This window comes from Geotrypetes seraphini, chromosome 3 (assembly GCF_902459505.1).
Source record: "Geotrypetes seraphini chromosome 3, aGeoSer1.1, whole genome shotgun sequence".
NCBI lineage: Eukaryota > Metazoa > Chordata > Amphibia > Gymnophiona > Dermophiidae > Geotrypetes > Geotrypetes seraphini.
The window spans coordinates 392,671,648-392,695,181 of record NC_047086.1 but is presented as its reverse complement, the minus strand read 5'-3'; the positions used below and the strand labels follow the sequence as shown (position 1 = coordinate 392,695,181).

At 45.0% G+C, this 23,534-nt stretch overlaps 1 protein-coding gene across 1 annotated transcript in view; it reads left to right on the top strand.

The window, feature by feature from the left end:
- Window positions 1-22,006, top strand: part of UBR2 (ubiquitin protein ligase E3 component n-recognin 2) — a 201,054-nt gene extending 179,048 nt beyond the window's left edge. Inside the window, exons 36-40 of the mRNA XM_033937674.1 lie at window positions 10,709-10,765; window positions 11,882-11,959; window positions 15,011-15,181; window positions 19,793-19,894; window positions 21,717-22,006. Of these exons, the coding sequence (XP_033793565.1) occupies window positions 10,709-10,765; window positions 11,882-11,959; window positions 15,011-15,181; window positions 19,793-19,894; window positions 21,717-21,858 (550 nt within the window). The 3' untranslated portion in view covers window positions 21,859-22,006. The remainder of the gene's footprint in view (window positions 1-10,708; window positions 10,766-11,881; window positions 11,960-15,010; window positions 15,182-19,792; window positions 19,895-21,716) is intronic.
- The last annotated feature ends 1,528 nt before the right edge of the window (window positions 22,007-23,534 follow it).

Genomic DNA, 23,534 nt, shown 5'->3' with positions numbered 1-23,534 from the left:
AAATCTGGAGCTCAAAGTGCTGTCATAGTAAACCTAGGGAAATTGATAATGGAAAGGTTGAGGATTGCATTTTCAGTGTTCAGCAACGCAGAACCTCAGACTAAACTTTAATATTTTTTACTGTTTGAACACAAAGGTAAGTACAGCCTGTATAGCCCAAGGAATTGTGATTGTTTAAGTAAGAAAACCACAAGAGCCTATGTGAACTATTTTTTTTCCCCATTTAAAATTTTATTAAATTATCAAGAGTTCAATCAAAACATAAACAAGATCATCCAAACAAAGGTCATTCCAATTCCAGTCATATAAGGGCTGTACTGAATACAGTATTTGTATTTGATTTAGCCCTAAATAGCGCCTCGAATACATTATTGTGAATAAAAACAATCCAGGGCTCTACTGAGCTACATCCTACTGAAATAAACAGTTGATCTCTGATTTCATGTTGCTTCTATTATTTCTTAGGTTAAATCTCAATGCCCATTATTCATATTCGGTGTTTGTATTCAGTCAAATCATAAAATATGCTGTTTGATACAGCTCTAAGAAAACATTTAGAAATTAAATGGCATGACATAGCCTATAAACTATGGGGTCCTTTTACTAAAGCACGCTAATGCGTCCATAGACTATAATAGACGCGTTAGCGTTTAGCGTGCGCTAAAACGGCTATGCGCTTTAGTAAAAGGACCCCTATATTAGGAGAGAGCCAGCAAGCAACAAAGCAAAAAAGCTATCAGGTATAATGGCAGCTGATTAATGTCCCCTAATATTACCCCCTTCTTAAACTCCAAACCTTCTCACAGAACCTGCAACATAAAACCTGAGACAAGTCAGGAAATTCTTCGAAAAAACACAATTCCAGCTTATAGTACAATCCCTAATCCTAAGTCTACTAGATTACTGCAACATCCTCTACCTCCCCTGCCCTGCTACAATGACTAAACAACTACAAACAATCCAAAATACAGCTCTGAGACTCGTCTACTCATTGAGAAAACACGACCATATTACAGAAGCATACATCAACTCACATTGGTACCAATCCAAGAAAGAATACTATTTAAATTCTACTGTATGTTATTTAAAGCCTTAAACGGAGACAGCCCAACCTACCTGAACAACCGCCTCATCCAAACCACCTCAATCAGACATAGAAAAACACACACCCCTCGATCAAAGAAGTAAAACGGAAAAAACTATACGATGGCCTCCTGGCCACTCAAGCAGCTAAACTAGATAACCAAATCTCTAGTCTACTGATAATGACGTCAGACTACAAGACGTTCAGAAAAGAAATAAAAACTATACTCTTCAAGAAATTCCTGAAACAGCCCTAACTTCAAACTTACCGTCCTTCCCCCCTCCCTCTTCCCGCCACACAGAAACTACATAACCTTCTCTTTACCTCTCTAGAAAGGACAAATGTTCTTCCATTGTAACCCTCCGTTTTTTATCTCTTTTGTAACCCGCCTTGAACCGCAAGGTAATGGCGGAATAGAAATCTCTAATGTAATGTAATAAAAGTCTCTGGAAAAGGCTTGTAGAGAAAAGATCCTTAAATATAAAATCTCTCTGAAGTAATTTTTTAACATTTCCAAAAGAGAAATTATTTTATTATAAGAATATTACTACTACTTATCAGACACACACAGCACTGTCCGTTGCATTAACCATGTAAGAGACGATCCCTGCATTCAATAATTTATCTACCTCAGTAGGAAAGAAAACAGTTTACAAAAAAAATGTGTTTTATTTTTCAATGTAATCCCCTGATAGCTCCATACATTTCATCCACTTTTCCTGCAATAACTTTAACCCCTTTGAAAATAATTCTTCTGTTTGACCTTCACACCAGGATGTCACAGCTTTCTTGACGTCTTCATCACTTGAAAACTGCTGTCCACTGGCACATTGTCGTGAAGAAGCAGCACACTTGCTGCAAGTTTTCTTTGTCTTTTCTCCTTGATTGACTCCCGCAAAGCAATCATTGTGTTACTATAACTATTCCCGGTTGTGATTGTCTTGCATGGCATGAACTCCAGAAGACAGTTGCCATGACTTTGCCTGCAGATTTTTGTCTTGAACTTTTTGGGGGTTGGGGATCACTTTTGTTTCCTCTGCATTGACTCAATTATCCCAGGACAAGCAGGCAGCATATTCTTAACGTATGGGTGACGTCACCGACGGAGCCCCGGTACGGACACTTTTTACTAGAAAGTTCTAGTTGGCCGCACCGCGCATGCGCGAGTGCCTTCCCGCCCGACGGAGGAGTGCGTGGTCCCCAGTTTCTTCGTTTCCGCGGAGCGAAGAAGTCGCATATGTTTCAACGGCTGTTGAAATTATTTAGTTTGCCTTCCCGCTCGCGTATTTTTTCGATTTTCTTCTATTTTTTTCCTTCGGATTCCTTTAATTTTCTTTTCAAAAAAAAAAAAAAAACTCATCGAGTTTTCATTATTTTTTTGAGCCGGCCCCAGCGGGGCCTGTTGTCACCATACAGGCCTCCGGCTTTGATTTTGCGGAGGCCGTGTTTCCCTTCATGCCCCCTCAACCGGGTTTTAAGAAGTGCCAGCGGTGTGCACGCCCGATCTCTCTCACCGACCCGCACAATTGGTGCCTGCAGTGCTTGGGTCCAGAGCATCGGGCTGACACCTGCACCCGCTGTGCTACGCTTAAAAAGCGCACATTGAAAAATAGGCAGACCCAGCAAAATATTTTGTTCGGTACCGGATCTGCCATGGAAACTGCTGCGACGTCGACGGCATCCCAAAAGTCGGCACCAACGACGTCAACACCACCAGACCCTTCCTCGGGGTCGTTGGGCCCAGGTAAGCCGGCTAAGAAGCCTTCCACTTCCCTCGAGCGCCCTCTTGCCACGGTTGCGACACCGGCCCTCCCGGCACCGCACCGACTTCGCAAACGCTCCGCTCCGATATCGGTGAGTGCCTCATCCATCGGCCTCCTCATCGCCGGAGCGTAGAGCGGCACCTCTGGTACCGAAGAAGAAAAAAGCGGTACCGGTGCTTCCCCTGGATGACCGCATCGCGGCCATACTCCAAACACAGTTACAGGAGCAGCTGCAGCAACAACTCCAACAACTGCTGCCGGCGTTGCTGGCGCCGCACCTTCCGGTACAGGACCAGTCCGAGCCTCGCACTGTCCCATCGGTGTCGACCCCCTCGGTACCGATTAATACCTCCATGCCGGTGCTCTTGGCTGAAACACCTACAGCACATACCCGTGCTGCTGCCGATCCTGCCCGGTCCCAGGAACGACATTGGTCTTCTTCACCCGGTTCCGCCTCGGTGCGCTCAGGCAAATCTCTCTCAAAGACCCGCCATGCCGAGCCCTCTACACCAATGTCCAAACGTGCACACCCCGACGTTAGAGACCCAGACTTGTGGGAAGACTCCCCACACGGTACCGAAGAGGACGCTTCGTCAACCGACGAAGAACCCTCCATGACCGACACCGTCTCAAAACCAGAGCAATCCTCTTTCTCTAAATTCCTTAGGGAGATGTCAGCAGCTCTTTCCATCCCCTTAGAGTCCGACTCTAAAAAGTCTCAGGCTTTTCTCGATGCCCTAGACTTTGAGCAATCTCCCAAGGAATTTCTAAAGTTGCCCGTCCACGACATCTTACGGGAAACTTTCTATAAAAACTGGGAGACTCCCCTCACTGTTCCCGGGGCCCCTCGCAAATTGGATAGCTTGTACCGGGTTATTCCAATCCTAGGGTTTGACAAACCTCAATTGCCCCACAAATCCCTCCTGGTGGAATCTACTTTAAAAAAATCTCAGGGTTCCAGGGTATATGCCTCCACCCCTCCTGGCAGAGAGGGAAAAACTATGGATAAATTTGGTAAGCGCCTTTTCCAAAATGCCATGCTAGCCAATAGAGCAAACAATTACACCTTCCACTTCTCCTTCTACATGAAGCATCTGGTGCAACAGCTCTCCTCCTTACAGAAATATCTTCCTGAACGTAAGGTCCCTCTTTTCCAGCAACAAATTTCCAGCCTCCTCCAACTCAGGAAGTTCATGGTTCGCTCCATCTACGACTCGGTTGAGCTGACCTCTCGCGCATCTGCCATGGTGGTGGCTATGCGCCGTTTGGCATGGCTGAGAGTCTCTGACCTAGACATTAACCACCAGGACCGCCTGGCTAACGCACCTTGTCTGGGTGATGAACTCTTTGGAGAGTCCCTGGACTCGACAACCAGAAGCTCTCAGCACATGAGACCAGGTGGGACACTCTGATCAAACCTAAAAAGAAGACTCCGCCTGCTCGCCCCTACAGACAAAAGTCTTCTTACCAACGCAGATTCTCGGCCAGACCTCTCAACCCGCCTCAACAACAGTCTCGCCATCCTCGCCACCAGCATCAGCCTCAGGCTTGTCTGCAGACTCAGCCTGCCAAGCCTCTTCCTTCATCAAAACCATCTCAACCCTTTTGACTCCTTTCTCCAGAGCATAGCCAGTCTCCCACCATCGCTACCTCTCCCTCAGCCTATCGGAGGCCGTCTTCAACTTTTCCTCAGCCGTTGGGAGGTCATCACTTCGGACCAGTGGGTCCTCAACATCATTCGCCACGGCTACTCTCTCAACTTCCAGACTCTTCCACCAGACCATCCTCCCGTAGAGTCTGCTTCTCACTCCTCCCAAACCCCCCTCCTCCTGAGGGAGGTCCAATCCCTCCTTCTTCTCAATGCCATCGAAGCGGTGCCTCCGGACCAAAGGGGTCAGGGATTCTACTCCCGCTACTTCCTGGTTCCCAAAAAAACAGGAGACCTTTGTCCCATCCTCGATCTCCGGGACCTCAACAAGTGTCTGGTCAAAGAGAAGTTCAGAATGCTCTCCCTGGCCACGCTTTACCCGCTTCTCTCTCACCACGACTGGCTAAGCTCCCTAGACCTCAAGGAGGCCTACACTCACATCCCAATCAATCCGACTTCACGTCGCTATCTACGGTTTCAGATCCGGCACCATCACTATCAGTACAAAGTGCTACCCTTTGGCCTCGCATCATCACCCAGGGTGTTCACCAAGTGCCTTATTGTGGTGGCGGCCTTCCTCAGGTCTCACGACCTTCAGGTGTTCCCCTACTTGGACGATTGGCTGGTGAAAGCACCTACGTCTCCGCTTGTGCTACAAGCCACTCAATACATCATCTCGTTCCTCCATCTCCTGGGGTTCGAGATCAACTACCCCAAGTCGCATCTGCTTCCCACACAGCGACTTCAGTTCATTGGAGCAGTTCTCGACACCACTCTAATGAGGGCATTTCTCCCCTCCGACCGCCATCGAACCCTGCGCAACCTCTGCCGTCAGGTGCTCCTTCATCACTCCATTCCAGCTCGGCAGATGATGATCCTCCTGGGCCACATGGCCTCGACGGTCCATGTACTTCCTCTGGCGCGACTCCACCTCAGGACACCTCAGTGGACTCTAGCCAACCAATGGTCACAGACCACCGATCCTCTTTCTCATCCCATCTCTGTGACATCGTCTCTTCAGCAATCTCTTCAATGGTGGTTGAACTCCTCCAATCTTTCCAGGGGTCTACTCTTTCACCTACCCCCTCACTCCATGATCATAACCACGGATGCCTCCCCTTATGCGTGGGGAGCTCACCTGGGAGATCTTCGCACCCAGGGACTCTGGACCCCTCCGGAGCGTCAACATCACATCAATTTCCTGGAACTCAGAACCATGTTCTATGCTCTCAAAGCCTTCCAGCACCTTCTATACCCTCAGGTTCTTCTCCTATGCACGGACAACCAAGTCGCCATGTACTACATAAACAAGCAAGGCGGCACGGGATCTCCCCTCCTCTGTCAGGAGGCCATCCGCATCTGGACCTGGGCCACGGCCCACAGTCTCTTCCTCAAGGCTGTCTATATCCAGGGCGAACAGAACTCCCTGGCCGACAATCTCAGCCGCATCCTTCAACCTCACGAGTGGACTCTGGATCCTCCCACACTCCGCTCCATCTTTGCTCGCTGGGGCACTCCTCAGGTGGACCTCTTTGCAGCTCCTCACAACCATCAGCTGCCCCAGTTCTGTTCCAGACTCTTCTCTCCTCATCGTCTGGCCCCGGATGCATTCCTGCTCGACTAGACGGATCGGTTCCTCTATGCCTTTCCTCCACTGCCTCTGATGTTGCGGACGTTATTCAAACTCCGCAGGGACAATGCCACCATGATTCTCATAGCCCCTCGGTGGCCTCGCCAACACTGGTTCTCCCTCCTGCTCCAGCTCAGCTCCAGGGAGCCCATTCCTCTTCCTTTGTTTCCTACTCTACTTACACAGCAGCATCAGTCTCTACTACATCCCAATCTGTCCTCGCTCCACCTGACAGCTTGGTTTCTCTCGGGCTGACCTCTCCAGAGAATCTGTCTCAGCCTGTCCGTTGTATTCTGGATGCCTCCAGGAAACCGGCCACCCTCCAATGTTACCATCAGAAGTGGACCCGGTTCTCCTCCTGGTGTCTGCTTCATCATCACGATCCCACCTCATTAGCGGTGGAAACTGTACTGGACTATTTGCTCTCTCTCTCCGACGCTGGCCTCAAGTCGACCTCCATCAGAGTCCACCTCAGTGCCATCACTGCGTTTCATGAACCTATCCTCGGAAAACCTCTTACGGCTCATCCCCTGGTTTCCCGGTTCATGAGAGGCCTCTTCAATGTCAAACCACCTCTGAAGCCTCCTCCGGTCGTCTGGGACCTGGATGTGGTTTTATCAGCCCTCATGAAACCTCCGTTTGAGCCTCTTGCCACATCTTCACTCAAATTTCTTACATGGAAGGTGCTTTTCCTCATTGCCATCACCTCTGCCAGGAGGGTTAGTGAGCTGCATGCACTGGTTGCCGACCCACCTTTCACTGTTTTTCACCATGACAAGGTGGTTCTGCGTACCCATCTGAAATTCCTCCCCAAGGTGGTCTCGGACTTTCATCTCAACCAGTCCATTGTGTTGCCTGTCTTTTTCCCTAAACCCCATTCTCATCCTGGGGAACAGGCATTGCACACGCTGGACTGTAAGCGTGCCCTTGCTTACTACCTTGACCGTACCAGGGCTCACCGCTCGTCTCCTCAGCTCTTTTTGTCCTTCGACCCTAACCGTCTAGGTCGTCCTGTCTCTAAACGGACGCTTTCCAACTGGCTTGCTGCCTGCATTGCGTTCTGTTATGCTCGGGCCGGTCTCTCTCTGGAAGATGCTATCACGGCCCACAGGGTCAGAGCTATGGCTGCTTCTGTGGCTTTCCTCCGTTCCACGCCCATCGAGGAAATCTGCAAGGCTGCCACTTGGTCCTCAGTTCACACGTTCACTACTCACTACTGTCTGGATACCTTCTCCAGATGGGATGGGCACTTCGGCCAATCTGTGTTACACAATTTATTTTCCTAATGGCCAACCATCCCTCCTCCCTCTCTGTTAGCTTGGAGGTCACCCATACGTTAAGAATATGCTGCCTGCTTGTCCTGGGATAAAGCACAGTTACTTACCGTAACAGGTGTTATCCAGGGACAGCAGGCAGATATTCTTACGTCCCACCCACCTCCCCGGGTTGGCTTCTTAGCTGGCTTATCTTAACTGGGGACCACGCACTCCTCCGTCGGGCAGGAAGGCACTCGCGCATGCGCGGTGCGGCCAACTAGAACTTTCTAGTAAAAAGTGTCCGTACCGGGGCTCCGTCGGTGACGTCACCCATACGTTAAGAATATATGCCTGCTGTCCCTGGATAACACCTGTTACGGTAAGTAACTGCTTTTTGGACGCAGGATTTCTGTGATAGACCCAAGTCTCATCTCCAGTCACCAAATGAAAAAAAAATCATTTTGTTTTTGTGGAGCATCTCCAAGTTCTTCTGGCAGCACTGAAGCCTTGTGGTCTTCTGACATGGTATCAGCATTCTTTGGAACCCATCTTGCACTAACCTGGAACATGCCCAACTTTTCATGAACTATCTTCCAAACTAAACCCATTTCTTCAGCTATTTGGGAAACCTGAATTCATCTGTCTGACAAAATTAAATCCTTGACTTACTTGCACATTTCTGTAGAAGCTGCTTTCACAGGCCTTTCAGTGTGAGGGTCATCTTCAATGAACTCTCTACCCCACTTAAACTGCTTGCTTCAAAATGTGTGGCGCAGTGGTTGAAGCTACAGCCTCGGCACCCTGGGGTTGTGGGTTCAAACCCCGCGCTGCTCCTTGTGACCCTGGGCAAGTCACTTAATCCTCCCTAGCCCCAGGTACATTAGCTAGATTGTGAGCCCACCGGGACAGAGAGGGAAAATGCTTGAGTACCTGATTGTAAAAAACCGCTTAGATAACCTTGATAGGCGGTATATAAAATCCTAATAAAACTTTAAAAAAAAAAACTTTGTAGGATGATGGGGCGTACTCGCCATAAACTGCAGGCATACATTCATGGATCTCCTTTGGCTTTTTCCCTTTTGTGAGAAACTTTTTCACTGAACGGTGCTCCAAATCTAGCAGTTTCTTACTTGATTTGCACAAGGACTCTCCTGACAATCCTGTCTCTTGGAATGTTAGACGCGCACTGAGCCACAACTGTGCATGAGTAACCTTGAAACGTGTCACGGCATGCACAGACTCGTTTCAACACACTTGCTACTTTTTTTTATTACTCGGGTAGATAAATTATTGAACACCCCTCGTATTCCCCTTTACTAAGGCCAGATTGCTTATGCAGATTTCAAAAGTTTTAATGTTTTGAATTTTCAAATTACTTCTCTAGCTGCAACTCCAGCCTCTTGAATTTTGACAGTTTCCCCAAAAAAGGGAGCAAAGCTAAGACAGTTAAAGTAGTTTCCATCCTGGAAATGAAATTTCATAACTTCAGAATAGATAGAGCCAGTGAGAAGGTATCAACACAAGGTTCAGTAATAGACTAGACCCTATTACCTTGAACTTGATCTGTGGCAGTCTGATGCGAATCTAATGAGTAATATTAGAGTCTATGACTACTTTCAGGGTGATGAACTAAATTCCTTGGGGCCTTAAGGTGGAGGTCCCTGACTCGCTTTTACTTTTCCTCTTTCCCACCAATGGCCAGATATCACTCCATTTGGGCTCAGAAAGGCTCCAAAGGGGCACAGTCCTTCAGATACATGACCACAACCAAGTATTATGACATACAAGAAGTTTTAAAGTTTCTCAGTATGACCCCCATGTTATCACCATTCTGCCCATCTGATGGATGTGATGAGTTCAGGCAGGAGCTCCTTTCTCCATAGCAGGCAAGCAAGGTTACAGGCAGAAACAGAAGTTCTATGGTCTTGTGGTCTTTCTATAGTTTTATCCTAATTTTCAGTGCTGATTAACAACTGTACACCTTCTTCATTGTTTTAAAAAATTACAGATGAATTACCAAAACATCTGCAATAGGCTGTATTTTCTGAAACTAGACATAGAAGGATTTCAAAATGATAGAGAACTTTCCCTGCAAAAGCTGTCTTCCATATTTGTCCTACCCTATTCCCTTTACCAGCCTTTCTTTTTTATGACTCAGTCATATTTCCTAGTAATGTGATGTTTTGTTTTTGACTCGAGGATGGGAGCGTCAAAAGCTAGTCAATATCTTATAAAATAGGTTCCATCTTGCATTTTTAATTTGATTTGCTAGGAAGTTCTTCTTTACCCAACGTGTGGTGGACACCTGGAATGCGCTTCCAGAGAGCGTAATAGGGCAGAGTACGGTACTGGGGTTCAAGAAGGGATTGGACAATTTCCTGCTGGAAAAGGGGATAGAGGGGTATAGATAGAGGATTGCTGCACAGGTCCTGGACCTGTTGGGCCGCCGTGTGAGCGGACTGCTGGGCACGATGGACCTCAGGTCTGACCCAGCGGAGGCATTGCTTATGTTCTTGGTTTTTGTCCATTTGCCCTCTGGAACTGTGCAATGTTTCATTTCACAGGAGTATTGGTGACTAAATCCTTCCCAGGAAAATAAATCTCCTAGGCTGAAAACATTTATTTATTTTAGTTTAAGAAAATATAGCTGATGAAATGATTTTACACAAATGCTTCTAACGCACCTTTCTCATGTTCGCATTGTGTAAGCAGTAAGGTATCCTAAGACAACATTAATTTTGATGCAAAACGACAATACTGAGAATGGATGCGAGCATCCCTTTGTAAAGTTTTGGTTCCTGTGAGTTCTTAAATAGTTTGGGAGGTTTTTGTGTGTGTGGTTTGTTTGTTTTTTAAAAATATGTTTAAGCTTACAATGTTGATCATCCTTATTTTCGATCTCCGCTAGTATCCTGCAACTTTGTCTACCTTGCCAGAGAAATAATTTTTGTAGATCAGACAAATGCATTGCTTCAGAAAACACCTGTAAAGAGGGAACATTTTGGAAAATCCCCTCCGTTTTGAATTTGTTAACAATGGACTTGTTGACTGACTCATGAGCCTAAAAGTTGCTAACTTGATAGGAAGGGAGCTTAGCTCATAGCTCTTACGGACACTTCAAAAAAGAGACCCTCAAGATTCATTCTACCATGGTATCTATTTAAAGCAGAATCCTAGTGAGACTATATTTTGAATACTAAGAAAAAACAGGAGCAAAAAGTGTCAAGCAGGAATGAATGTTCCAGATCAACAGGGCTTTAGTTGTAGTATTTGACAGAGATGATGATTCTGGGTGTGCATTAAAATATCATTTCTTTTCTCTTAAAGCTGGTGCAGTAACAAAGAAATATTCCGATACCTGAGAGGTGAAAGGTCATCTGTAAGGTACGCTGCTTTCACATACACGGCTTTATGAGGAACTGTGATGGTTTGGGCACAGTAGATATGGGTATTGGCTAATGCATTGCTGTGTCCTTTGATAACTCCCTTGATAACACACATGAGTCTGCTTAAGAAAAAAAAGTTGTCAAGCATTTCATTTAGAGAGAAAAAAAATTCAAAAGTGATATTTTTACTTCTCACTGTCAAGCAGTAGTCGTTTGTTCATACTACTTCCATGGTTTTGTGATAAAGTATATCTGGACGAACAGATTATTTGCAAGGTTTTGAACCTGTGTGGAGAAAAATCCCTCCTACAGATTGAGCATACACATTTATTTTTTTTAATTCTTTATTAATTTTTATTACTAACAAAAAGTGCAACACAATATTCACATCAGTAATAATAAATAATCACTTAAATATAATCAGTATTAGTACAACAATATATGCCTCCCCCCCCACAATTACATTAAAGATCACCCTAAAGATACATCCCCAACCCCCCCCACCCCAGATGTGTCTGAATTACATCAGTAAAAGAAAGCTAAACGAACTATAACAATTGTACAAAAGATGTTAATGGCCCCCAAACTAAGTTAAATATCTTAGAATGCCCTAAAATATCGGCATTCATCTTTTCTTACCTGTAGCTTAAACATAAGCTCATCCACCAAAAGGAAAAATTAAGACGATCACAGTTTTTCCAATTTGGAGTTATCATCTGTATGGATACCCCAGTCATAATCAGAAAAAGCCGGCACTGATAACGATCCATAGGGGGCTTAACATACAGTAGTGTTCTACATATAATTACCTCATAAGTCAATGGGATTGTCGATTCCAATATGAGGTTAATCTGTCCCCATAATGACTTCCAAAAGTTGAGTATCAAAGGACAATGAAACAACACACACATTTATTTTAAGAAGCATGTTGGAATGATGTGATTACTCTATGCAGAACAGGACTAAAAGTCAGAAACCTAGTTCAGTACTGTTTTCTCTGATATTACAACCATTATTTATCATTTCTATAGCTCTGAATAGAGCACAGAACGCTGGTGAAATTGAATCCTTAATGTTGTTACTTATAGTGGAAACCATGTTGTGTTTGTTTTAGCTATCCAAGAGAATCTAATCAATTAATAGATCTTCCTGAAGATTACAGCTGCCTCATTAATCAAGCATCTAATTTCTTGTAAGTTCCAGGTTTAACATTTTTGTTTGAAGTACAAAGTTAACTTTCTTTTATACTGCAGAGAGGAATAATAATAATAATAACAGCTTATATACCGCAATACCGTGAAGTTCTATGCGGTTTACAAAGATTAAGCAAAGGTACAAATTGATTGACTTTAAGAGGGGAGGAAGAAAGAGGGTTAATAGGACAGGAAATCCATTTTTGAGGAGAGAGTGATCAATAGAACAAGTTAATCGCTATAGAGGGGAGAGAGAAGAGAGGATCAGTTGTCTAGATACTTTAGGAACAGGTGTGTTTTCAGACGTTTCCTAAATTCCTCATAAGTACCGTATTTTCACACACATAACGCGCGCGTTATACACGATTTTTACAAACCGTGCATAACCATACGCGTGAGCGCGTTTTACAACTTTATTTTTACATAGTTCCCCCCCCCCCCCGACATCCGATTCACCCCGCAGGACCGCTCACACCCCAACCCCGAAGGACCACTCGCACGCACCCGCACCCCGAAGGACCGCTTGCACGTACTGGCACCCACACTCGCACCCCCACCCCGAAGGACCGCTCGCACGTACTTGCACCCCCACCCCGAAGGACCGCTCGCACGCACTGGCACCCGCACCCCAACCCAAAGGACCGCTCGCACCCCCACAGCCTCCCGACCCCCCCCCCATCATGTAGAAGCTCCTACCGTTGTCCTGCTGCTTCCTCTTGGCGGTCCCGGCCCTTCTGTGAGCCCTGCGTCTGCGCTGCTTCCTCTTCCAGCGGTCCCGCCCTTTCTCTGATGTCAGAGAAAGGGCGGGACCGCCGGAAGAGGAAGCAGTGCAGATGCAGGGCTCACAGAAGGGCCGGGACCGCCGGCAGAGGAAGCAGCAGGACAACAGTAGGAGCTTCTACATGATGGGGGGGGGGGGTCGGGAGGCTGTGGGGGTGCGAGCGGTCCTTCGGGTTGGGGTGCGGGTGCCAGTGCGTGCGAGCGGTCCTTCGGATGGGGGTGCGGGTGCCAGTACGTGCGAGCGGTCCTTCGGGGTGGGGGTGCGAGCGGTCCTGCGGGGGGGTGAATCGGACGTCGGGGGGGGGCATCAGGCTTTCAGGGTGGGGACAGGACTTCAAGGGGGAGAGGAGAGTCGGGGCGGGCTAAAGGAGAGTCAGGGTGGCCAGAGGAGAGTCGGGGCGGGCGAAAGGAGAGTCGGGGCGGCATGCGCGGTATACGGGTGTGCGCGGTATATAAAAATTTATTTACATAAATTACAGTTTCCCGCGCGCTATACCAGTGTGCGCATTTTACATGGGTGCGTGGTATATGAGTGAAAATACGGTAGTGGGCGAAAGCAATTGTTCTAGGTCTTTACCCCATGATGCTGCTCATAGCAGATGTGTGTATTAGGAATGGAGACCTTGTAATCACTCCCTCCCTCTCTCTCTCTCTCTCTCCTGAGCTGGAAGAAGACTGTGTGGGGTAAATATTCAGCTGGCGTCAGTCGCAGCTGTTATTATGCCCGGATATTCAACCATGTCTAGCTATCTTGTATCCAGTTAAGTATGATGATCAAGACTTAACCACATATGCAAACCCAGATAAAGATAGGACTGTATTTTTTACGATCTGATTTGACCAGTTAAGTGCTGATATCAGCACTGCCTCAGACTGGTGGTTTCCAGTTCAGCGGTTAAGTGTTATGTTATCTGTAATCTTATATCCTGCCAAATCCTCACCAAGTGAGTTCAAGGTGGTTTGCAATCATCATCATTGCTACACACATGTAAGCATACAGCGCAAAATCAAATATCATGTAACTTCTTAACATAGTCTTCTAAAATAGGTTGCAAATGGCATTTTCATTACACAGAGATAAACAGACAGTGCAGAGTCAAGGTCAAACTGACATAGACTTTTTGAAATAGCCATGTTTTCAGATTTTTTGTAGGAGTAATATGAATATCTACGGAGATTGAATTCCAAGATTTTTGTAATTTGATAATTGAATGATTTACAGAGTCCACTATCTTTTCCATCTCTGAAAGGTGTAAAATACAAAAGTCAAACCAGTGGCGTAGTGAAGTAAGGGGGCATCTGGAGCAGTGGTAACCCACATCGCCATGCCACTTGCCCCCACATTGCTTCCCCACTGTGCACCCCCTCTGCCCACGCTGGCCCCCAGCCCTCCTGCTGATGCCACCTCACCACTGAATATCAGCAGATAGCACCGCACAATTGATGTAACCAGCCAGGAGCCTCTGCTGGCCGGGTAAATTGCTTTGAATATTGACTCATATGACATATTTTATCTTTGATATTAATTTGAATTGTAAGCCGCTTAGACATCAGGATATCAAATGATGATAAACTTGGAAACTTGAAATTTGGATGTCACTAAGGGACAAGTAGCTTCCTGATGGGGATGAAAAAACTCAAAACTACTATATACAGTACTCTCCTGAAATTCACGGGAGTTCCATTCCAGGAACCCCCGCAAATTGATTTTTCGCCTGTCAAAAGGCAGGATAGGGCAGCTGGAGCGCTGGCGGGTAAAGAAAATCACTCGCAGTCTGCTCCAGACTCCTCTTCCTGTAGTAAAGTCGGGCTACACCAATCAGGAGCTGCTTTGACACGCAACTCCTGATTGGTGTAGCCCGACTTTACTACAGGAAGAGGCGGTCGGAGCAGACCGCGAATGAATGAGTCTGCGATTCACGGGGGAACACTGTATATGCATATCTAAGTCTATATGTATGCATGATCATTTTCTACTCCTTCTCTGCTTTGCTGGGTCCAGTCATAAGCACTTCTCAGAATGTGGACTCACTGGTTGAACCCAACTAAATGGCAGTATAAGAATTTCAACATCTGGTACACAAAAATCTTCAGACCTTTTCAACAGCACCTCATTTAAACCAAACTGGAATAAAATTGACGTTTCATTTGGTTTGTTGTTTGGGAAATGCTATATGGCAATTCTGCATATATCTGGGTTTTTGGGTTGGTTTTTTTTTGGGGGGGTTACTGTGTATTGAACCTCTTTTATTATTGTTTCTGCCCTCAAGGTGCCCAAAATCAGGAGGTGATAAAAGCCGAGCACCAACCCTCTGCCTGGTCTGTGGGTCCATGCTTTGCTCTCAGAGCTACTGCTGCCAGACAGAAGTAGAAGGTGAAGATGTTGGTGCGTGCACTGCGCATACGTACACATGTGGCTCTGGGGTGAGCATCTTCCTCAGGTTAGGACCCTTTATTGGTTTATTCTTCCTTCCAGGTTGTCCAATTGCTTCCTGTCTAGTTTCATGTTCAGAAGTGAGTATTAAAACAAAGAGAAAACTGCAGGAAATGTAAGGAATTGAAAAGCAATACAGTATCCAAAATTAATCCTTGATATTAGAAGATGCAGACCCGACATGTCCGTGTTTCGAAAAACACTTCTTCCTCAGGAGTCCTATCAGAAAATAAAGTGGATTATGGCGTGTATTTTGACTAAGGGCTCCTTTTACAAAGGTGCGCTAGCGTTTTTAACACACACACTGGATTAGTGCGCGCTATAGCACACGCTAGCTGAAAATCCACCACCTGCTCAAAAGGAGGCAGTAGTGGCTAGCGCACAGGGCAATTTAGTGCACACTATTCCACGTGTTAAGACTCTAGCACGCATTTGTAAAAGGAGCCAATGGTGCTAAAACTTGGTGAACGTGAGAGACCATAGTGGGAGGACCATGAATGGTGAAATAATTACTAGTGAAAAGTGTTGTAAACAATAATAAAATTTTTATAAAAGATAGGGTATGAGAAAAGAGAAGAGACTAAGAAGTAGCGTGGAAAAGACAAAAACCAAAATGGTGTAATTATGTGACTGTCTTATGTTCCTGTGGTGAAGCGTCATGCATTTATCTAATTGTGCAAAGACTTTTGGAAAGGAACATATGCATACCATGATACACTGCACGTATGTGTGCAAAGAACCAATTGGATAGCAAAATGAAATAGAAACATAAAAAAGGTATATAGAATACCCCATTCTAACATATTATTGCATTAGAACAAGATAAATAAAAAAACTACAAATAGTAATGTTTGTGCAGTTCCACTAAGAAATTAAAGCCGCAGTGGAGACAATGTTCAGAAAGATGCGCTATTAAAATTAAGATGAAACAAAAGGGGAGGGAGTATTGAAATGAGAGTATTGAAGTCACTTTCATGCCCAGCGCAGTAAAAATGAAAAAAACCTTAAAACAGCCATCAAATCACTTTAAAAAGTACTCTTACCCCCTCTTCTACGAAACCGCGCTAGCGGTTTTTAGCGCAGTTTGCCATGCTGAATGGCCCGCGCTGCTCCCGACGTTCATTGAGTTCCTATGAGCACGGGCCATTCAGCGCGGATCTCTGCGTTAAAAAACGCTAGCGTGGTTTTGCAGAAGAGGGGGTTAATGAATGAAAAAAAGTGTGATATTCCAAAAAGGGAAAAAAAGAAAATACAAAAAGCCATCGGACTGTGCAAACAGGTAAGAAGAGGAAATAAAAGCTGGAGAGCTGCTGTACTTCCCGATGTTGCATATTAACCAAGAGCTAAAATCTAAAGTCTTCAGATCAGTAGACAAAACATGTTGCATAACTTCTTATATTGATAAGTCATCTTTGGAATCTCAGCAGGTCCTTCAAAAGTCAGAGTCATAGACCATTTCTTAACCCTTCCCAGCCTACAGATATTGTTGCTTCCTTACAGATCCTAAATGGCCTTAATTGTGACAGTATTAACATGTCTAATAGAGAATGACACGGTTGTAGTTACCCGCCGAAATGGGGTGGGGGAAGTGCTCACAGCGGACACGTGGACAAGGCCATCCACCGCCCCGTGGAGCGGTAAATGGCCTTGTCCCCACAGTTAAGGGAGGGAAGGCGCGCGGTCACCTCTCTCCCTATGGCCAAATCTATCTCCCTCCCTCCCCCTTACCTTCACGGTGCTTTCGTAAAAAACTACTGAAGCCGGCGAAGCCTGCCTGCCTGCAGTCGCATGTGTGTGGGCAGAAGCTTCTCCTCTGACGCAATTTCCGGGAGGGAGATTCTTGGGCCGATGAAGGGCGGTGAGGTGGCAAGAGGGAAGGGTGGATGCTGGGGGGTTGGTGAAGGGGACAGCGGGGACAGAGCAGGGCGGTGAAGGGGACAATGTTCCTGACGGGGCAGTGATGGGGACAGATTTTTCCCCGTGTCATTCTCTAATGTCTAACATTAATGGGGCAAAATTTATCTAGGTTGTGTGGGTTTTTTTTAAATGTTCTGTCGCAAGGACTTGGCGGATCTTAAGATCTGCATTTTACTTATGGGATCATGCACAATCTGTCTTAATGTTACTATCAAGAACTCTGTTGTTCAAAAACTTAGATTGCGGGTTCACTAGGGACACTGAAAATACCTGTATGTAATGTGTAAAGTGCTTTACTTGTATCACAGCATCTAAGAATAAATTATGAATGAGCATTTTTGAATACTTCACTTTAATTGTATTGCTCCAGTGTACAGTATATGGACCTCGGTTATCTTCAGGATAAATTATCACCACTTGTGTGCTGTATTTTCAGTATATGAAATTTTTTGTACTGCTTATATGTTGTACCCTGCTTAGCATTACAAAAATAGATTGTGAATGGAATAGTTAATAAATAATAATAGTGTTTGCTCTTATATGGCCTCCTGCCTAATGAATTATGATTAATCATGGAACTATTGCCCTTTAGAAACAAATCTCAAAACCTGGCTTTTCCTTCAGATTTTTCTGGATTGTTGCTAAAAAGAGGACATTTCTGTTTCGAAAGCATTTTTCTCTGATCACAGGGCTCGTGTATATTGGTTCAAATTTGTTTTTCAGGCAGCATGAGACATTTTAAGGAGAGTGTGGCACAGTGGTTAGAGCTACAACCTCAGCACCCTGAGGTTGTGGGTTCAAACCCCACACTGCTCCCTGTGACCCTGGGCAAGTCACTTCATCCTCCACTGCCCCAGGTACACTAGACCAGTGGTTCCCAACCCTGTCCTGGAGGAATACCAGGCCAATTGGGTTTTCAGGCTAGCCCTAATGAATATGCATGAAGCAAATTTGCATGCCTATCACTTCCATCATATGCAAATCTCTCTCATGCATATTCATTAGGGCTAGCCTGAAAACCCGATTGGCCTGGTGTTCCTCCAGGACAGGGTTGGGAATCACTGCACTAGACAGATTGTGAGCCCACTAGGAGAGATGGGGAAAATGCTTGAAGTACCTGTATGTAACCCCTTTGAGTGTGGCAATATGCAAGTCTCAATCCCTTTCCCTGATGTCATAATGCCTCATTCTACCAATAAAATCCAACCTCATCAGTGATGTCACAATGGCTTCACTGTTCTATAGTTGGCTCACTTTTGATATTATTGGAGGAGAGTGTGGTACAGTGGTTAGAGCTACAGCCTCAGCACCCTGAGGTTGTGGGTTCAAACCCCAAACTGCTCCCTGTGACTCTGGGCAAGTCACTTCATCCTCCACTGCCCCAGGTACATTAGACAGATTGTGAGCCCACCAGGCGAGATGGGGAAAATGCTTGAAGTACCTGTATGTAACCACTTTGAGTGTGGCAGTATGCAAGTCTCAATCCCTTTCCCTGATGTCATAATGCTTCATTCCACCAATAAAATCCAACCTCATCAGTGATGTCACAATGGCTTCATTGTTCTACTCACTTGAGGAACGAAGAGAGAGGGGAGACATGATTGAAACATTTAAGTATATCACGGGCCGTATCGAGTCAGAAGAAGATATCTTCTACCTCAAGGGATCCTCGACCACCAGGGGGCATCCGCTAAAAATCAGGGGAGGGAAGTTCCATAGCGACTACAGAAAATACTTCTTCACTGAAAGAGTAGTGGATCATTGGAACAAACTCCCACTGCAGGTGATTGAGGCCAAGAGCGTGTCAGATTTTAAGAGACAATGGGATGTTTACATGGGATCTCTAAGGGAGTAAAATCAGAGGGGCGGGAATTTGGAATGGGCAGACTTGGTGGGCTATAGCCCTTTTCTGCCGTCTTTTCTATGTTTCTATGTTTCTTGACTTACTTCTGATATTGTATTGGAGGTGAGTGTGGCACAGTGGTTAGAGCTACGGCCTAAGCATCCTGAGGTTTTGGATTCAAACCCCATGCTGTTCCCTGTGACCATGGGCAAGTCACTTAACCCCCCACTGCCCCAGGTACATTAGACAGATTGTGAGCCCACCAGGCGAGATGGGGAAAATGCTTGAAGTCCCTGTATGTAACACTTTGAGTGTGGCAGTATGCAAGTCTCAATCCCTTTCCATTTACTAGTCTTGACTTCTTACTCTTTAGACTTCTAAAGCAGCTGTTTAGATAAATGCTTTCTTCAGGGGTTAGTTGAGCAGTTGAAATGTATTGATTTCTTGTTTGGAGGGGTGGAGGGTGGGATATGATTTGTTTCATTAGCTTAACAATTATGATTATGAAATATTAAATATTGTAGGTTTCATGAATATGAGTATATGTGCCTAATTTATGTTGACCAGGTTTATTTTACCCAAGCAGGGTGTATCTCTGAATTAAGGCCCTCTTCGGGCAAACTGCAATAGCCGCACTGAATGGCCCGTGCTGCTCCCGACGCTCATAGGAACTCAGTGAGCGTCGGGAGCAGCACAGGCCATTCCTGCGCTAAAAACTGCTATTGCAGTTTGATAGAAGAGGGCCTAAGTGTTACTTGTTGTAAGCAAGTAAAATGTTCTCACAGTATAAAAATGCATCTTTAGTAAATCTTATAGACTCAGTTAGTACCATAATTTCTTTCATTATCTGTGCAATAGAGTCCGTGAATGCCAAGTGCTATTTTTAGCTGGAAAAACAAAAGGTTGCTTTTATGCTCCACCTTATCTGGATGACTATGGTGAGACAGACCAAGGACTGCGGTAAGTAATGTCTAGAGGTCTGCACGCAAACGGGGATCACGGGAATCCTGCGGGTCCCGCGGGAATCCCCCCTAACCCACGGGACTCCCACGGGGACCCTCCTCTGGCCCATGGGGATGGAAGGCTTTGGAAGCAGGGTTCGTCCATATAATATAATGGACATGTCAGCCTTAGTAAAAGAGGGGGTTTATAAGTTAATTACCTGAACAGAAAACAAAAAAGGGTTCCATCAAAGAGATTCCACAAGGAAAACAGCAAAAGAAACTGTGGAATTGATGATCCTGTCAGAAGTAATTGCTGCTTTTTATGGGGACGGGCGGGGATGGAGGTAATTCCTTACGGGGGATGGGTGGGGATGGAGAGGATCCTGGCGGGGACGGGTGAGGACGGAGAGGATCCTGGTGGGGACGGAGAGGATCCTGGCGGGGACGAGTGGGGACGGAGAGGATCCTGGCAGGGACGGGTGGGGACGGAGAGGATTCTGGCGGGGACGGGTGGGATTTCTGTCCCCGTGCAACTCTCTAGTAATGTCATAATATGTCTAATATTAGATGTGTAGGACGATTGATTTGGTATGAACATATGCAAATAAGTAGGATGATTGACTATGCCAGTGTTAACTCTGTATTGTAACACCTCTGCAGAAGCTCATGCAAACCGCTTTGAATTGACTCCCCAGCCATTAGTGGTGCTAGAGAAGCTCACAATAAACAATATGCTCCATTTTTTTCTGATAGACCAATTTGGCCCCTATTAGTTCAAATAAATGTTTCTGGATGTTTAATTATACTTGAAGGGAGTAATTTAATGAACATTTCCTGGGTGTAAAACCCAGTTTTATGTAAGTAAAAAGGGTTTTAGAAAATAACCCCATGGGATTTGCATGTTATATATACTTCCCCCTCCGTATTCGCTCCTGCGCCGTGAAGATCGCTCACAGGAAATGGTTGCCTTGAGCTCCCGTAGTCTCTCAAGCCATTTTCTGTGAGCGATCTGCATGGGGCAGGAGCGTGGGAAGATCGCTCCTGCCTGATAACCCACTAGACTACCACGTAAGGCTTAAGGGGGGGGCTTACAGGGCTAAAAATAGCCCACAAAATGAAAAAAAATAAAATTCTGGTCAAAAATCTCAAATAACTGCATCCGTAGATACGAAATTTGCAAATACGGAGGGGGAAGTGTATGTCCCACATGTAAGTGGTGATCTGGGATTGAGTGTGGGTGGAGTTGTGAAATAACATATTTGTATACACTAGAACAGACATGGACAATTCTTAGCAATGAGAGTAGAGACTTTGACCCTTGGAGGGACATTCTTATTAGCCTATCCATGCAAATGTTTGATTAAATATCAAGGTGTTAAATATGTCTACTATGCACCAGAACAGCTACGCACCTTTTTAGATTTAAAGAATCTTGCTACCCGGAATGTTTAAGAGTAGGAAGAAAAGAGGGGGTTAAAGACTGTTAAGCCTTTCAAGATTATAGTTAATAATTATGTTTGTTATCTCTTCAATATATTCATCTCCTCCCTCTCCTGAGTTAGTGGTTTAATAATTATTTTTCTTGGGTACTTTAGCTAGATTGTGAGCCTTCGGGACAGTTAGGGAAATTCTAAGTACCTTTTTTTTTTTCTCATTTATTTCAATTTTTATTGAATATTTATGGTATCTATACTGTAAACCGCTTTGAACCTCACGGTATAGTGGTATACAAGAAATAAAATTATTATTATTATATTTAGAAATATGCAAATTGCTCTGAATTAAGTATAAATTCTTGTAAGGCGAGCTGTTAACGACACCTGTTTTCCTTTGTTTAGGCGTGGGAACCCTCTCCATTTATGCAAAGAGCGGTTTAAAAAGATTCAGAAACTGTGGCAGCAGCATAGTATTACTGAGGAAATCGGACATGCACAAGAAGCAAATCAGACATTGGCAGGCATTGACTGGCAGCATTTATAACTGCAGACCTTTTCACAACTTGGAACTTTATTGTGATTTGTTTGGGTTTTGTTGTTTTTTTTTAACACAGCTTCAGAAAAAGAGGGGCTTGGGCGAAAAGGAAAGTGAGACGTGAGTTGAGTGAAAAATAAAATATCCTTAAGTTTTAGTTTCCAGCTTCTTTCTAGAGTTCCGTTCCAGTATGTAAACATCTTGCAAGCATGCATCATTAATCTTACTCTGTGCTTTGCTTCCTTCCACAAGAAGAACATCTGATTCAAGAACCTGGGTAATGGAGGTTCAGATATTCAGATACCGCCGTTGAATATCCAGGAATAAAGCAGCTGCTGGAAGTTATCCGAGTGCTGGCGATATTCAGATATCGGTCTGCCCAAGTCAGGACAGTTCTCTTGCTGCCTTAAGTTGCCTGGAGAGTAACCTGGATACTGACGCTGAATGTTAATGGTATCCAGATAACTTCTGGCTTGTCTTTAATTCAGTCTCCAGACTGCTCTGTCACTGAGGCCGACAGCCATGATTTGATTTTTTTAGCTGGATAATGCTGACTGGCTTTTTTCATACTAGGAAAATATGACTTCCATATGTCAAGCAAGTGAATAATTGTCAAAGACCTTAAAATGACAATACTGAATTAGATGTTGTGCTCCCATGGGGCATGGCAGCATAACAGGTGAACCCAAATCAGGCAACTGGATTTGTATGTTTTGAGGTTCTCAAGACAGCAAAGCTTCCTTTTATGTTTGGGGGTGTGCATCTGAAGTGCAAATGAATAGGAACTTCCCAACTTCAGTCGGAAACCCTATGCTTGATTACTTATTCAAAATTCTAGTACTACAAGTGGCCAAGGGACATTTCTAATAGCTATTAAAGTTCTTGTCCAGATTTCTCTTGGATTTTTGTAGGATTTTTTTGCAAGTGTGTGTGTGTGTGTGTACATATATAGACAGATACAGACAATTTTATAGAAATGCTTTTAAAAAGGCTATACTCCTCTCTTCTAGAGAAAAAGAGGAGAAATTTACACGTATATTGTATATTGACGGCTTACCTAAATTTTGCAAAAATGGCAAGTATGGGATACTAATGATCTCCTGACTCTTTAATCAGACAGCTAAATTTCACTCTCATTCCTGGTGGTGGCTGTAAGTGAGAATTTTTTTTGGTCCCTTTTATTGGATTAGCCACATAAGTGTAATGGGGCCACTTGCCCTGATTCCTTTAACACTCTCCCCATTCCCTCCCCCCACCATGTAAGCCCTGTTTGTTCCAAGGGGGAAAAAAACGGCCTTTGGCTTGGGGGCCCAATTCCTCCCAAATTCCAAGCACTGACTCCCCCCAAGGTGCCCAAATTGAGCAGGAACAATTCCTATTTGCTCTTGCCCTTGCGCTGTTGGTGGTGCCTTCGCCTAGCACCATATTGGAACATACCAATGGATTGCTAGAGATCAGATACCACCATTTTGAAGATTAGTGGTGCAGTTAGGAGACAGTGGGAATCTGTCCCGATCCCTGCTAAAGTTGTTTATGGGGTGAATTTGGTCTTGTAGAGAGGACCCTTAAACCATAAGTATCTTTTGAAGGAGCACAGCTTATAGGAGGTTGGGAATTTACTACATATGAGGCCCAGGAGGTATTCAGGGTCACTAGCCTACCAGGAATTCCAAGGGCCCTCGGAC